The sequence below is a fragment of the Nothoprocta perdicaria genome, unplaced genomic scaffold, assembly GCF_003342845.1.
Source record: "Nothoprocta perdicaria isolate Ctin4 unplaced genomic scaffold, notPer1 scaffold_318, whole genome shotgun sequence".
Taxonomy (NCBI): Eukaryota; Metazoa; Chordata; class Aves; order Tinamiformes; family Tinamidae; genus Nothoprocta; species Nothoprocta perdicaria.
In genome coordinates this window covers 84,797-100,980 of record NW_020455553.1, presented here as the reverse complement: position 1 = coordinate 100,980, position 16,184 = coordinate 84,797, and the positions used below count along the sequence as shown (strand labels likewise).

The 16,184-nt window shown below is 46.1% G+C and overlaps 1 protein-coding gene across 1 annotated transcript in view; it reads right to left on the bottom strand.

The window, feature by feature from the left end:
* Window positions 1-5,549: 5,549 nt before the first annotated feature.
* CEP350 (centrosomal protein 350) overlaps window positions 5,550-16,184 on the bottom strand; it is a 59,798-nt gene continuing 49,163 nt past the window's right edge. Inside the window, exons 34-37 of the mRNA XM_026042905.1 lie at window positions 15,055-15,453; window positions 14,818-14,964; window positions 13,592-13,714; window positions 5,550-8,995 (exon numbers count right to left, since the gene is read on the bottom strand). Of these exons, the coding sequence (XP_025898690.1) occupies window positions 8,831-8,995; window positions 13,592-13,714; window positions 14,818-14,964; window positions 15,055-15,453 (834 nt within the window). The 3' untranslated portion in view covers window positions 5,550-8,830. The remainder of the gene's footprint in view (window positions 8,996-13,591; window positions 13,715-14,817; window positions 14,965-15,054; window positions 15,454-16,184) is intronic.

The window sequence follows — 16,184 nt, the reverse complement described above, 5'->3', positions numbered from 1 at the left end:
GGCTGCCGTGACGTCACCGCCCGCGGCTCGGCGCTGACGTCACCGCGCGCCCCCGAAAGGCGCGCCCGGGGCTGGAGGAGCCCGCCGCGAGCCGGGCACACGGAGCGCGGCGGGGACACGGGCCCGGCTCCCCGGCCGCGCTCCCCGCGCGTGCGGCCGCACACACAGCACGCACCTGCTGCACGGGATGGCAGCGGCTGCCGCGCCAGGCCGGGCACGCAGCGCGGCCAGCGCCAGGGCTGGTCYGCGGCCTCTCTCGTCCAGGCCGTCCCAGGGCACCGTGCAACACGTTTCTTCCGTGTGTTCACCCCTGTCCTGCTTTCTGCCCAAGGGTCTTGGTTAGCGTAGTGTATCCGCAGCGTTAGGCTGTTGCACYGAAGGAGAGAGGAGGCCGGTGCCGGTGCCGCTGCCTGAACCCTCCATGACCTCGTTGCGCATCCTGAAGCCTCTTTGGGTGGCAAAGGCAGCACGCGCGTGCCCGGAGGCAGCCACGGCGAGAGCCCGCGCCTCGGGGCTCACGCTCCTTGTGGGGTGAGCCACGCGGTGGCTCATCTGCCAAAGCCAAGGGGTGGGGATGGGAGCCTTGCGCCGGGCCGGCACGTCCCTTCCTCGGCCCCCGCTCACGGGCCACGTGGCCTTTTTCCTCCTTAAGCGTAATGTGAAGGAAGAGGGCAGGTTTTCCCTCGGCCTGGAGCTGGGCAGAGCGGGATTGTCACTGCAGCACACTCTGGCAGGTGCGCAGAAAGCCATGGGTGAAGCGGAGATATTAAAATATCCCCTCTTAAGACAAATTCGAGAGTAACTGACTCAGGGCTGTGTCTGTCCTCTGCTGCAAGGGCTTAGGAGCACTGCAGAGTTTCTAGCTCTGGGCAAGTGCCCACACAGCAGCTGAGCAGTGGCTTTAGCTCATTACAGCAAAGCTCATGGGCTTGCAAAGCGTCTTCCCCAGACTAATATCCAGCAGGAATCTTTCCCCCAAGTCAACGAACTCATGGGCTTGATTAGGTTCACACTGAGGTTATCAACGAGGGYTGGGCAAGACCAAGTGGCTGAAATCTTCAAAGGCCATGAAGCACCCATTGAAGTCTTTTAAGCCCTGCAGAACTCGTTCCTTGGGCCCAAAATGGGTCATTTTTACAGAGGTGAAGAGCCACCCTGGTATGTTCTGCACTGGGTTACAGAGGAGAGGAAAGACCAGTTGGACTTCTGTGTGTTCAACCACCAAAATGTCTGAGAAGTCTCCACAGAACAGGATTTCCACAGATGTGGAAAGGGCTTTATTGTCAAACTTTAAAAAGCCTGAACCTGGCTGCAAAACACCAATGGCTCAAAACCACCCAAATTATACAGCTCAGGGCCATGTCGCTTCCTTGTAACTTTGAAGTCCTAGAACAGGATTCTCCTACTCCCCATTGCTTCTCGGCTCTGCCGAGAATGGACTTTCTTCATCGGAAATTAAAGAATGCTCTCCTACCTAATTGTGTGATTCCAGGAACTGACTCCAAGAAAAACATGCAACTAATGCAAGAGTCATGGCACAGTCACGAGAGCCAGCAACAGTGTCACCTAGCCCTGACATGTTGGAGGCTCTTTAAGGAAGATGGTGATCGTCTCCTTTAAGGCTGCCGTGAAAAGTTTTTATGCGAGGGATTGATGAAATCAGTAAAGTCCTCCTCAGCCTATTTTGTGCATAGTCTTTCAGGTGCTTAAAGCCTGGCACTTCCCTAGATAAAGAAGCCTCCTTTCCCTGATTAGTGTCTCAAGCAATCTCAGACTTTGAGCGGTAATTWCGTTCTCGACCACCTCCCCGCCCTTGTTGACAAAGCCACCTGGGACGCTCCAAGTMAAGGTGGCCCCATTTCCACAAGAATAAAGTCTCACCTTCCCTGACACAGCTCTTGGACAACACCTTTGGCAGCAGCCTAGTGATGTGCCCTTGCTGCCATGCCACGTGCAGGAAGGACGTGCAAGTCGGCTTTGAACCCGGGCTGCTCCCCACAGGCTCTGCGGGACAGCACCTGTGACTGGTAGCAGGGAACCTCCTCGTAGCCACGACCGGTAGCCGATGGCTGCCGACTCCGAGAGAGAGGCCTCCTTATGGCCAGTCGAGAGGTGCTTTTCAAGCCCTAAAACCCTGTAATAACAAATGTAAATTAAATAAATAAATAAATAAWTAAATGCAAAATGTAAAAGCAAACCCAGGGTGCGTTCTAGGGATGTGAGGAATGCATCGACATACTCGGTGTCTGCAGAAACAGCAGGGCAGTTCCAGCCCCTTTCTGCTATTCACTGTCTGCTGATTCATGCCTGCTGGAAAGGACAGCATCAGCTCTCCGGTCGTCATTTTTGGAAGGAGGTGAGGGGGAGTAGTAGGGATAATGCTGTGTTTGGTATGTCAGGGTTGGGTATGTTTCACCCATACATTTAAGATGTACTCGAAGTCTCTCCTTATAAATCATCGCCMCTACCCAGGATGCACAGAGCAGATGTTTTCCACTCCAACTCACCTGTGCAGCTTCCAGAAGCAGATCGGAGGAGGCTACACCACCCAAATTTGCCACATCATCATCTGGCAACTGCGTTAATTGCAGTGCTTGGAAGTGAGAATACCACCTGGGTGACAATGGAGCAAGTGGCTCTTTCCGGGGCAGGAGGCCTGCAGCAGAAGCAAGTGTCCAGGGGTGAAGGACTGGTGCCCATGTGTGGGGTTCACTGAGCCACGTCATCTCCATCACCTCCGTCGAGCGAGACAACCGGTCAAGGGGCAGTGGGATGTGACTGCTGAGTCCACATTCCTCCTGCAGCTCCTCCTGCAGTCTCCCTTAGTTGTCTGGAATAAAACAAAGCAAAATCTACGTAGAAAGACTTACAACTGCAGCGGCTGCTGCTGTTCCCTCACATCCACGACCATTTCACCACTGTGCCCATACCCTCACCACAGCAGGGCAGAAGGGGTTTTCAGCATACCCAAGTGAAGGTGCAAGAGAAGGCTTGGACCGCATCCAGGACGCTGCTGAATTAATCCTCCTGCACTGCTGGTTAATTCCACTCCCACCAAATTCCAGACAAAATCCTATTTGGAGTCAACCTCAGGTCACCCGCCTGGTGGAAACCCCGCGAGGAGGGGGCACTGCAAGAGGTTCAGCACGGTTGGACTGCAGGGCTGGAAAAGGAGGCTGAGGGAAATATTCGGAGCAGGAACCAACCAGACCTGTTCCTGGCCAGCCTTGGGAAGGGCGCTTGCCAGGCCAAATGCCTCTTGTGCACGTCCATCCCCAGGAGAGCTGCGTGCTTTCCAAATCAYTGCATCCCGTGTGTAACTCTGCCTCCAGCGGCCCCTGCACTGGGCTGGGCGCCAGCCCTTCAGGCCCCACAGCCCTTTCTGCTCCCCTTCCTGTGCTCTGGAGGGAGCTGCCAGCGCTTGGCAGCTTCCCTGCTGGCTCCTCTGCTTCCACGGAACGCGCTAATGAGGGCCTCGGTGCTGCGGAGGCCCTCGTGCTATGCGGGACACACGCAGGTTTGGAGCAGAGGCAGCTTTTGAAGCAGAGCCCCCCGCTGAGCAGGCAGGCGTTCAAGCTGGGCAATGCCCGGGGCCGGTGCCCCCTGCCAGAGCGGGACAGACGGCAGCCCCAGGACACAAAGAAGAGTCCTGCTCCAGGTGGTGTGCTTAGCTGCTGCCTTGGGAAGGTCCCCATTGCCCAAGCTGGGAGTTTCGCTGGGGTTGAGCATGTCTACGGGCTTTCAAAACCTTCGCAGCGCAGTTGCACTCTGCCAGTTGAGCTGGGAAGGGCTGCACCAACGTCGCGGCAGAAAGTCAGTGCCAGAAGTGAAGTAACATAGGTTTGCAAATGAGGAAACGAGAGCCTTCATCAAGATGATTACTGGCAGGGTTAGGATGGAGGAACAAGGCAGCAGTTTGCTGTGTCACTTGCCGGTGAGTTGTGGCAATGTTCCCACTGCTCGAGCACTTTCTCTAAGGGAAGCCAGTCCTTAAGCCAAGGCAGCACAGATCCATTTTCCTAACGCGAAATGCATCCTGAGGCACTTCCAGCGATAGATGCTGACAGCTGCTAGTAGATCACTGCCCTCAAACACAGGACTCGGACAGCAAAACAGCTGCAGGGCGAGGAAGGCAGTGGCGTGGATGCTCTTCTGTTTTTGCTTAACGAGAGCACGCAGAAGCCAGGGCCATTTCGCTTCGGCCCTTCGGACAGCGAGCGCCCCAGTGCGCTGCCCTGGGGCTGCGAGGTGCTGACTCGCAGCGTGGCCGAGGACAGTGTCCCCACTCGCAGCGCTGGGGACACCTCCTGCTGCGCCCAGCATCGCGGGCTGCAGCAAAAMAGCTCCCACGAGAGCGTGTCAGGTCTTCCTCTGAGCTGAGATGCCTGTGTTGAAGGAAGGGGAAACACCAGCAGCAGCTCAGCGCAGCGTTAATGCCTTCATCCAACACCTGCGTCTGTTCTGGGGAGGGCTCAGGAAGCACACGCGGTGCCTCCATTCTCTGCTCTTACCTCTAGCGACAGCATGTGGCTCCTGCCCGCGTGCCCCCACATGCATCCTTTAGCAGCACGACGTCCCCTTACAGAGCTCTGGTACCTTCCACGCGTTCACCAGGACTTCGTGGTTCCGGACACACTCCAGGCAGCGGCCAGAGAAGAAAGGAAACAACAAGGTTTAGGAAAGTTCCACTGACAAGTCACGGTTTCCAGAGAAGAACATTTGCCCCTAGATGATCAGAGCTATTGGCAGAACAGCAAACATCTAGGAGCTTAATTGAGAGACCTGAAACCCAACTTAGGCTCTCAAGAATTTAATTCCAAGCCAATTGTTTAACCCAAGAGCTGTATCTTTCCAAATGCTTTAAACCATGATTTTTTAAAACCTGTTTTAAATAAACATATGCAAGAGTAATTTGTTTTCCCCYATCAAGATCATGTAGTGCATTTCTGCAATGATTAAGCTGTGCTGTTTTTCTGGTTTTGCTTTTATCAATAGTCAGCTTAAACAATGAGGAAATTCTAATAATGTATCATTATAATCAAGGCAACTCTAATGGGATTTCATGGGCTGTGGTTGGCATCCCAAGTACAGCATCAGAAAGAAAGGGGACAGATCTCCAGGACACCTTCAGAAWCAGCAACCATTTGGATAATTATAAAACTCCATTTTATAAAGAACAGGAAACAAGATTAATTTATAAATCAGTTTATTTACAGATTTTATTCTCTTAAAGTACATTTCAGTTACCAAAGATATTTACACTGGTGTACACAGGGACCACCCTGGTTATTTTACAGTTCTTAATTACAAAAACCCTTCCTCATCCTTGGGTCTGTCTACTGTGCAAAGCTGCTCTGCATGTGAACATTAGCTGAAACTGGCCCAAAAACCAAGTTACCAGGTTATTTACACATACACAGTAAACAGGCTTCTTTTGATATCTCCACAATACAGTACACAGGGAGACGGAGCCTCCCAAAAGGCGGCTTTGCAAACGTGTATCAAAAGGCTCTGCAAAGTCAAGGAAAAAAACCCCAAAACTATTAAATGCAGGTTAATTACAGTATTCCTCTTTCATCTGTATATATTTTTGCACTTAATGCTTAAATTACAAATAAGTTTGATAGTTTGCTTTTCTCCATTTTAGTTGATTTGTAAACACTTCAGATGCACTAAATACCTTGTAAGGTTCAACTGTTCTCTCTGCTCAGAAGTATTTTGTTTTCCTCATCTGAAGGTAGCAAAGGGATATGAAAATCCGAACCGTACTCAGTTYCTTGCAGAATAGTTACTTAAAAGGTCTCTATCACTGTGCTACTGAAGATCTTCTGCAGGTACRCGCTTATTCAAGTATTGCGAAAAGCTAAGGCCACTTTTTCAAGAAAGGAAAGTGAATGAGATAGGATTTTGCAATCGGTCATCAGACCTTGCGAGGAACAAGCCTTTTCTGAAAGTCTGTCTATACTACAGCTTAACTCGGGAAGCATCCGCCGGGAGAGGGGTACCGCGCTCTCCATCCGATAGCTAAGGTAACCAGGACCCAGCGATAGGATTTTGTCCTTACATGGCAAGGCTGGGAGGACATACAGAATTCAGTCTCTGTGTGTAATTCTCCAGCCTTCCCTKTGTCTCTCTGTCACCACCTTTGGCCTAGGCAAACCACTGCTCCGGCTCGGTCATTGCCAGCCCTAGCACCCCAAGTAACCCAAGGAGGGACCGAAATGGTCAACCTGTAGACGTTAAAAGTCTTTTCTAGGGTTGCRTCGATCAGGAATTGCTACTGAAAGTAAACAGTAACGTATGCAAAGGAATAAAATCATTCCCTAGGCACGATTTCCTTCTGCCCAAAGAGCAGTAAAGAGAGCTACCTTTTCTGCTGAAGGCGCTGAAGTACTGTTGCAAATCAGCCAGACAACAGGCCTGTGATCTCCAAGGGTCCCCGGTACCTCCGCAGGCCAACTAGACAACCTTCCCCGGTCGGTGTCCACACCAAAACCCACCATGCCAGCCCTGCAGAGCAGCCAAGAGGCCTCAAGGACGCAGGGCACGTCTGTGTCTCTGTACTGGCCGTGCTATCAGGGAACGGAAACAAACTCGGCATTTCTGGGATACTTAAGCTGCAAACCTCCAYGGCAGATTTCTGCTCTCTTTTCCATAATTGCTATCTATAAAAATAGCAATCATCTCTGTTGAAAAATACATGAAAGGGAATCTGAGGCAGTGATGCATTTAGCGACAGCAATGCCAGCTAAAATGCAGCAGCTTTAGTTCAGCTTCTGTCCTAAGAATTTAACAATTCCACAGTTGGGCATCATGACGCTTCACAAGGACAAACCGAATCACTTAAGGAAAAAAGAAGGAATGATGCTGCACCAAAAGACACGCCGACCTCGTCAGAGGTGTTGCTCTACCCCGTTACCTCCTCCTTGGTCTCTCACTTGCTACGCTCTCGCGGATGTCGCTCACCATTAACTCACAGCAGAGCTGTTGAYGATACGGCACCTGAGAGCTTGCTTGGATCTCGGGCAAATCCAGCGTTTCCCAGCGCTGCCCCCAAAGAATCACCAGCTATGTGTCACTGTGCAAAACACAAATATTCCAATGGCAGCTTTCCAAAATAAAAGGTGGAAAACAGAGAACAAAATGAAGAAGTAGCAGAGGTATGCCTAGCAGGAAGCCCCAAAACAATCGGATGAAAGAAACGATAGGGATCTTCCCACCATGCCTATCATGGGCTAATACAACATCCTTGGGGTGCTTCCAAGCAGGCTTCAGGGTGCCCCTTTACACTCCAGCTTGTCTGGAGAATCTGACACCCCTCTGGGTCTTGTCCGAGTTAGCAATTGAGATACACACTATTACTGCAACATCATTTGATGCCAGATTGTCTGTGTCAGCCAAGAAAACACATGGATGGGAGGGACAGCTCAGTGAAGAGCACTCTGCAGGAGGACACTGCAGTTGAAGCCAGCACCGAACAGACCTGCCTACAGCCCAGGAGTTCTGGGAGAACAAGGGAACAGTTGGAAGAGGGAAGCTTCAGGTCTTTTCTTCCACTCAATCCGTTCAATTCTCCCCTCACTCTGAGTCAGCTCAGAAGAGGCTTCGTTCTTAAGTCCTGCTTTTGCTTCCCACCCTCAGGAAGCTGGAGTTTTTGTGTGAAGAACACAGGCTCCACAAGTCACCAGAACAGAAGCATTCTCAAGTCCTGCTCTCTCTGCACAGGACACTCTCCTATGTCCCACTTAATAAATTATCTGAAAATAAATTAAAGAAAGAAACAAAGAAAAAAGCCCACAAGCACAAACCACGCAGACCGTCAAGCACTGCACACCGCTTTCTTTGGTGAATACACTTTTTTCCCCCCCAAAATTGTTCAAGGAACAGCTTCTCCATTTAATAGGTGACAGTAAGGAAGGAAGCAGAGGGAAAGAAGGCCAATTTTGTTTTTGAAAAACATATTTTCCACTCCTCCATGTCTCGTGCCTGAGAGAATCCTGAGTATCCACTATCTAGGAGCAGCTGGCACTCTAGGAGGTGAAGTGCTACAGGAGAGCAGTTAAGCTGTCCACAGGCTCATCTTCTACCCTTGACGTTAGGTGGCTTTTATCTTGCTCCACCTCTGGACTGTAGCAAGTTATGTAGGAAAAAAAAAACAGTAAGAATTCTTTACTTGAATGCAGAAAGCAACATCACTTACTTCTCCTGGATTAACTGGCGCCGTTATTTGGTACCACATCACAGGAAGAAAGATGGAAAACCGCTTTGGAGAAAAAATTAAATAGGCTCTGTAGCAGAAGACACTGATGCACATTGCCAGGGCCGCAGGAGAAGTGTTAAAGACTATAACACTGTTTAGTGTGGTAAGGAGCCATTTATGACTAAAACCTGACCAAACCATTTCTTCTCCAAATGACTCATATTTCTAAAGACAACTTGAGCACTGATGGCTGATGGCCATTCCAGCCAAACAGCCTATATCTCAACGTAACCCAGCCCTTTCAGGGCACAAAACTGAACGTCGAAGCCCTGGGCAGGGGCCTTGGACAACTGCAGACAGCTCTGCAGCTCACTGCATCGGCATGAGAGCARTTCGAGCTCTCCACAACGCAGCCTCAAGTGAGGCATCAGCTTGTTTCCAAAAGTAAATCCAGTGCAAGGTCTCTAGCAGCAGAGGATGTAAATTCAGATTCCTTTAATCACATCTCAACTGCTTTTAAAACCCATGCAGAGAAGTCCAGCAGCAGTGCTTGCAAGGCAGAGAGAATGTCAGGAGTCAGAAAYGCCCGTGACGCAGGTTACACAGCTTCTAGTTTTATTTTCAGCGTTGTCACACAAGTAGTAATCTCCTCTGCTTCTCATTTATCTGGTTCAGTACATCAACAGTGTCTTTGATTAAGGCCTCGAAGATCCCATCTGCCAACTGCATCTTTACACACAGTTCATCCTCGTCGTAATTCACCCACTGTGCTTCTTCCTCATGAAGTTCCTGCACCTTGGAGGGTAGAAAGGAAAAGACAAAACATAAACAAATGTTACAATTCGGTTGCTCTAACATAACGTCCCCAGGAAAAGTTCTAGGAAGAGTCCAAAACAGTCTGGATCTGCTAACAACACAACTGTTTTCATAAAAGGTTGCAGGAAATGCTTTGAATATCAAAACATAGATCTATTAGAGGCAGGTTGCTGCACTGTATGAATATTTCCTACTTASCATCATACCGTTATTTTTAAAGGAGTTCCTATTCCTGCAAAAGATTTTACTTGGAAGAACTCAAGTACTGGGATATAATGAATCATTCCTGACGAACATAATGAACTCCATTAAAAAAGAATACTCGGCAAAACTTTTAATAGCATTTTCGCAAGAATCTTGTTATACTGGGGCATATTTGCAAGAAGCAACTTCAAATGGCTTTTGTACAACAGCATTATAACTCATTTGTATAAAATATACCATGCTTCCCTGGATTTGAGGGCATTATTGCAAAGTGAACTTTGTGCTGATTACTGCTGAAACAACAACACAGGTATTTATTTCCTTCTATTCCCAAAATGCTCCCTGTTTCACTGGTTGCTAGCAATCAGATTCCAATTCCGGTAACAGGCCGGAATACATCATTCATTCAGCAAATAAAGACTTATCAGGCTTTTCTCCAAATCRCATACTCTCCATTTAAACCTAGCGCTGAAATTTTGTTTAGTGGCCACTTCACTTTTACAGATTCTTTCCAASGCTCAAACTTTCTCAAAAGAAGAAAACAGAGGCACAAACCCCACTTGCATTTAAAATACCAGAGAAGATCTGCAGGAAACTGTTCTATTGCTCAGCTACCTCTGTCCATAAATCCCACATGCTGAGCTCCAAAAGAGTCCAAAAGCTACAGCTCCAATATGCTCTTCCTCCCTTTAGTCTGAGGCTCAAGTGCTCAGAAATGTGAGCACTTCTTAAGGGTGACAGCTATAGCTGCAGAATGATGATTCAATAACACCAGCACCGTTGTGTAGGCTCAAGACCATGAGAACCCTATGGGAACTGGCACCGCTTCCAAGACTTTCATATGGCCTCAGTTACACTGAGCTCTCCATCGCACACCTTCTTTCCCTTTCTGTTAAGAGACTTTGGGGAAAGGGGCTGGAAACCTTGTTTGCGAGCAGCTTTGGAAGAGCCCCAGTATGTGCTTGCAGTGTTCTGCRTTATGTAAGAAAGGCAAATGATGCAAACATTCCTCTGGCCCCAGCCCTCACTTCCCATGCTGCTGTCAAAGATGARGCGTAATGGTTGCACTACGCATTKAGAAGAAAGAAACAACAATACTAGTGATGAAAACTGAATGTGCATCCTAGAGGAAAAAGAAKAATAATAAAAAAAAGCTTAAAATGTGAAAGCTAACAGGCAGCAGATACATGGGCACGYGTGTGTGGACATGAATGCCCAAAACAGAAAGTCTGAACTCTTTAAGGAAAAGAGCTACTTGCTCCTTTGCCCTGCTACTTGCTAGCTGCATCCAGTACAGGCTGGTTGCAAATTCTGATAGTGTCTGATCTAAGCAAGTGCGGCATGTCCCAAATTCTGGAAAGAAGAGACTGTGCTGAAAAGAAAGGGTCTCGAAAAGAAGCAGCAGTTGTGGAAAGAAGAGAGTCTGAAAAGAAAAAGTGAAGATTCTCTCTTAGGGTAAGATCCTGGAGACCAGGGAGATGGATGGAGACAAATGCTGGGGGACACCCAGGGACCCTGAGTAGTGATGCCTGAGACTGGTAGCTGCAAGGAGCTGCAAAGGACAAGCCAACATGACATTCTGCCCGACCTTCTCGAGCCAGCAGCAATCTCCATGCTTAGAAGGCAAGCAGAGACYGAGTGAATGCAAGCAAGAGAATGAAATAATCAAGTAGAGCCAGAAAGCTCTGRTATTTGTGGTTCTTCAGTGACCTCCAATGTCCACATCCCCTAGGAGTTGATTCTTTTATCTCACCTGTGACAACTTGGTAAGACAGTTCCTTTCCTCTGCTTAGGAAGGAAAAGATACACGACGAAATACAAGAAAAGGGAGAGGACAAAGTAACTTCATCAAGACAGAGAAAAGTTGGATGTTGGGACAGCAGTAGAAAGAGCAAGGGAGAAAAATATATATCTATTAGTGATTAATTTTCTCTTGCCTCTATCATTCATCTGTCCTACTCTGAGAGACAGACCACAGTTTCCTTTGGCACAAACAAGGACATCTTTGACCATACTTCTGAAAAACTAAAAGAACGCGCAATTTTAGCTGCAGGCAAGTCTTGCTAAGAGTGGATATTCAAAGCGAGTGTGGAAACCATCATGCTGCTTTTGTAGCCCCAGCTGCAGACATCTGAGCTGAGGCCCTTGCAACTACTTTGGGCAACATTTGATATTATTACCATAAAACACAAGCAAGGGAGACACAGTTCGCCTGCATTTGGTGAACATACTGTCTTACATGGAAGTGGGCTTGGCATTGCTTTCAGCACATTCACAATATTTCAGCTCTTGCACATTCTCATGACAAAAACAAAASTGTATGTAGTTGATATCAGGAAGCAAGTTACATTTAAGGAGTCATGTGGGAGGCTGAAAGTAATTAAAATCCAGAAGCAAATCACTGCCCTGGAAGAAGGCCCACAACAAGGGACTAAAGTCCATTTTTACCAGGACTTAACTCTCGGAATATCTGGAAAAATTAAGATGCACTGCCGTGCATATGAGCAGGCTTTGTTTCTTTTGGGTTTAGGTCTGGAAGCCCTCTTCTGTAGCTCCCAAATTAAAGCCAGTCTTGCAGTAGACAGCTTTGCAGGGTTCAGACGGCACAGAAATGTTTTATCCCTTAAATCCAAGGGTCAGAGCGTGAGATACATTTCAGCAGTCTTTCAGCAGGCTTCTCAAACGGGAGGCACAGGGGGGAGAGAAAACACTCTTGCTAGTACCTGAATCTAAAGGAGACAGGAGGGGGTTCCCTTRTAGTTTAAAGAGGTTCTGAAAGGGGAACACAGCAATGACATACCCCAAATGCAGCACCTCAACTGGTGTGCACATGTGAGATTTTCTCACGAAGCAGAGACAGAATACACAAGATAAAGGTAACACCACTAAAGAAAGAAGAACACACAGGAAGAAAAAAGAAGTAAACATCTAAATGTTTTAAAATTTATTTCAGGCATTTCACAAATGTGAATATCCTACACATGTGTGCTGAAAGCCAAGATTTGCTGAAAATGTTAAGAATAGCTGGAGCAGCTATCCGACTGATCATAGAGCTTCTGTTAAAAAATTCCTTTATAAAGGCTTTCTGAGGAGAATGACGTCTGATCCAAGTTAACATTCGAGTTTTCCAGTGCTACAAAAAAGGAGCAAAAGGTGAGTTTTTTGTCACTATCAAAAAAAACCTTACTAACAATGATGTTGAGGTAAGTGGCTGCCAATTTGGAAACAGAGAAATCTATCCAGCTACCTAGGATTTTAAAGAGACTTTAATAAAAAGGTACACCATCTTCTTAGGTTTTCAGTCAGAAAACCTGACTTGCGGTTAAGTTACAGCCCAAATTCTGTAGCAGTGCCACTGGGACAGCCCTATTCCTAAAGCATGGCACGTGGCAGGTTTCACAGATATTCCCAGCCTTCGGCTAAATTTTATTACCATACTCTTGTAAGAACAAAATAAGATGAAACCATTAAACTATTTACTAGAGCAAACCAGTCAGAGCTACGTGAATCTTTGATGTCTGAGTCTATAAACAAATTGCAGACTGGGTTGTCTCAACTTACTTTGTCCCACTGTGCAAATCTTCAAACTCATTTCACCTAAAGCACTTGGGATAATTTCAGCTGGAACAAATTGTTCCAGTGGGGAAACTTTCTTCCTGGGTTTCCCTCACAGAAATTAGGAGTAGATGTCTTAAATCAGTACACAAGCATAATGGTTGTACTATTAGTTCTCTCAGGGATCTAAATATAATAACTACTTTTTTTTTTTTTTTTTTGTGCATGCTGTAACAGTCTCCATATTTCCCAATCAAGCACCCTAGGACATGCAAGTCCTTTCTGAAAACATTTTATTTACATACACTTCAAGTCAAACCCCTTAGAAAAATGTCTGTGTCAGCAACCTTCTATTGATGAGCTATTAAAAGCCCATGCAAGCCATGGCTGGAAGTTACTTWCGTGTGGAACCAATTTCAGGTACAATTAAGTGAAACACGATGTTAATGACAGCTCATGTTCCCAAGCAGAACCTTCACTATCATTATGTCCAATAAAGGTATTAATCATCCTGTAACACAACCTACCAAGTAACTTGCAAGACGTAATATAACAATCAGACCTATCTATCTAATTTTTACTGAAAGCATCTCTCCCCAGTGACAGATTCATTCACTAGTTAGTCTAAGCATTACAGGAGTAGAAGTCTTGTTCAYTGCTTAAACCTTTCCATTAAGAACTCATGTACATATTGTATTCTGTAGGTAACATGGTCGAATATTGAAAATGTGATCATATAYTTCAATATGGAGCCAATATCTGATTGTTTGATACATAAACAATATTTGGCAATATTTCTTATTTTCAACCACTGACCAGTATATGATCGACTCTGTCCCGTTTCTTTCGTCCAAATTTCATCATCTTCTGCCAGTCTGTTTTGTGATTAGGTTCCTTCCTCAAGTTGAACAACTTCAGCACTTCAGCTGCAATAAAGCTCTACAGAACAGAAAAGATGACTTGTTATCATATTTAAACAAGAAATGAATTGTATGCACAGAGTACCTGCCTTGAAACTCAGGTTATGGAATGTTTCAGTTTAGTCAAGGAACGTAAAGTGCATGGAAAAGATTTTCAGTGGAAGTCTTTGATGTAGCATTATGTAAGTAGAACAATTATTAAACACAGAAGTGGAGAAAAAAAGAAATAATAAAAAAAAAAAAGCAACACCCTTTGCTGCAGCAGTGCTGAGAACAATTTTCATGGGAGGACATTAGAGAAAAGTAGGTGGGAGTCTGGTATCTTTCCTGCCTTGTGCTCCTGCTCTCCCCTTCTCTCCTCCCTCTGATATCTTAAAAGTTTCAGGGGGAGAGAAGGGGAAGGAAGATGGAGATAGTATTTCTGAGTTTCTAAGAGCTAAAATGTATCTTGAGCAACTTAATGAGAATTTAATCCAAGAAAACATCTTCAGAAGCAGCAGTACAGCTGGGAGTTTCCATTTATGTCCTGATAAGCTTTATGGAAGTGCTTTCTTTTCCCATAATGTCCAGTTCTGCAAGCTGAACTTTGCTCCAGTCAGGCTCTAGCTTTTTAGTATTCTGTCTTTTCTTGAACAACACCATCGGCAACAGGAGACCTAATTCTGGTTTGCCAAATACAGCAGTGCCCTCACCAGCCAGCCTGTGGCTGCATCTCAGCAAATCCCACTGTTCTTTGCAAGGTTGTCTCTGAGCATAAAATTCACCTCTTTCCCTTTGGCCCAATCCTGCAATTCAATTTATGCCAATATAGGGAGCTCCACTGAAATCTGCTAAAGCAGCTGTCTGTCAGGATAACAGTTTTAYACAGACAACCAAGGATCTTTCTACTAGTTCTTCTTAGAGGGCTATGGTTCAAAAGCAACYAGTGTCATGCAAGAAGAGAGGAGGGCAAATCTGTTGAGTAAAAAGGGTCATTTTTTTATAAATTTGCTTCCTACTGATTCCTGTTTATCATCTCATTTCTCAACTCATATTTTATGGGATACACTTTTTTTAGCCCTCAGGCAGGTGACGATACTCGATTTTTCATCTTACCTCCCCTACAAAAGAAAGATTTCCTACCTTGATTTCATCCAGATCATTTGGATCCTTTACTCGGCGAAAGTAAGCAGAGGCAACTCTACATGGYTTCATCCAAACAGGCTGATTTAGATTAGGATCCTCAGCAAAGATTTCCCCAAAGATTTCTTTTGTTAAGTCAAATACGGCCTTAACAAAGAAAGTAGTAAAATTAAAGAATTCTGTTGCTCAGAACAAAAAACATTCAAAGGGCAAGTACAGAAAGCCTTAAGATTGTACCTTTTTATACACTTGTTTGTTTACCATCTCCACGTCCTGCTCTTTGGTGGTATYGCTAAGATCCATAGGAGAGCTGAAAGGCTGAAGATCATGACCCAACTCTTTGAGTTTCCAGAGTTCCTCAGCGGCTGCATGTACCATACCTTCTACTTCCACTGCAGTATAAGGGACTGCCAAAGGCTCCTCGCAAGGCTTTGTTGGGACTTTCTGTGGTTCTACCTTGGCCAGCACTGCTGGGTCTTCAGCTTGCTTCTGCTGGACTTTATGGGAATTCAAGCCATAGTCCTCAAACCAGTCTTGATCTTCCCCCAGCACACTCAGGAATTCCCGATTGAGCTCCAGCTCTGCCAGTTTCTTAGCAAGCTCTTCCTGACCACTGGCACCAAATACGGGGCTCTCCTGGGGATCAAGAGTAACAGAGTAAACATTAAAGTGGTGCCACGCTGTTACCTATCAGACATTCGACAAAACTAGATTTCTGTATGCACTACTGATATAACTGGCAATATATACATAAATGCTTTACCRTAATTCTCTCAATGACAATAGATAACCACAATAAAATTAGAAATGCACAACTCAAACACCTGTGTTTTCTTCCACTCCTGATCAATGTTTTCAGAGGGTCCCTCTAGTCTGTGTTCCTCCTCCGTCTGTCCTAACCTTTAATCACGTATAAAAGGTTGAGTAGTTTAAAATTCTCTTTTATTTTGCTTACCAACAATCTCAGTCTGCTCTAATCAACAGCCTAAAAGCCTTTAGCAGGTGATGGCTGTTTCAGTGACTGAGCCAAGGTTCATATTGGTGAAAAGAGCTGATATTTTCTGTAATAATAATATATTGAGATCAATGGCAGAGCAATGAGGTTTACTGGGATCTTCAGCAGGGAGGCCAAGTCTCTACCTGTATCATTAATGGCCGCTCTGAGAAAGACTGAACTTCCACTACTCATGATATATTAGTGCAGTGGATAGAGCAGTCTGACAACTTAACGATCTCTACTACAATTAATTATGTTAGAGAATGATTACTTCATACAGGGAGTAGGCAGAGAAGTTTACAGTCCATCACATCCACATATTTTTAGAACAAAAAATGGATGTAAGGATGAAATACAAATTGAACATGTG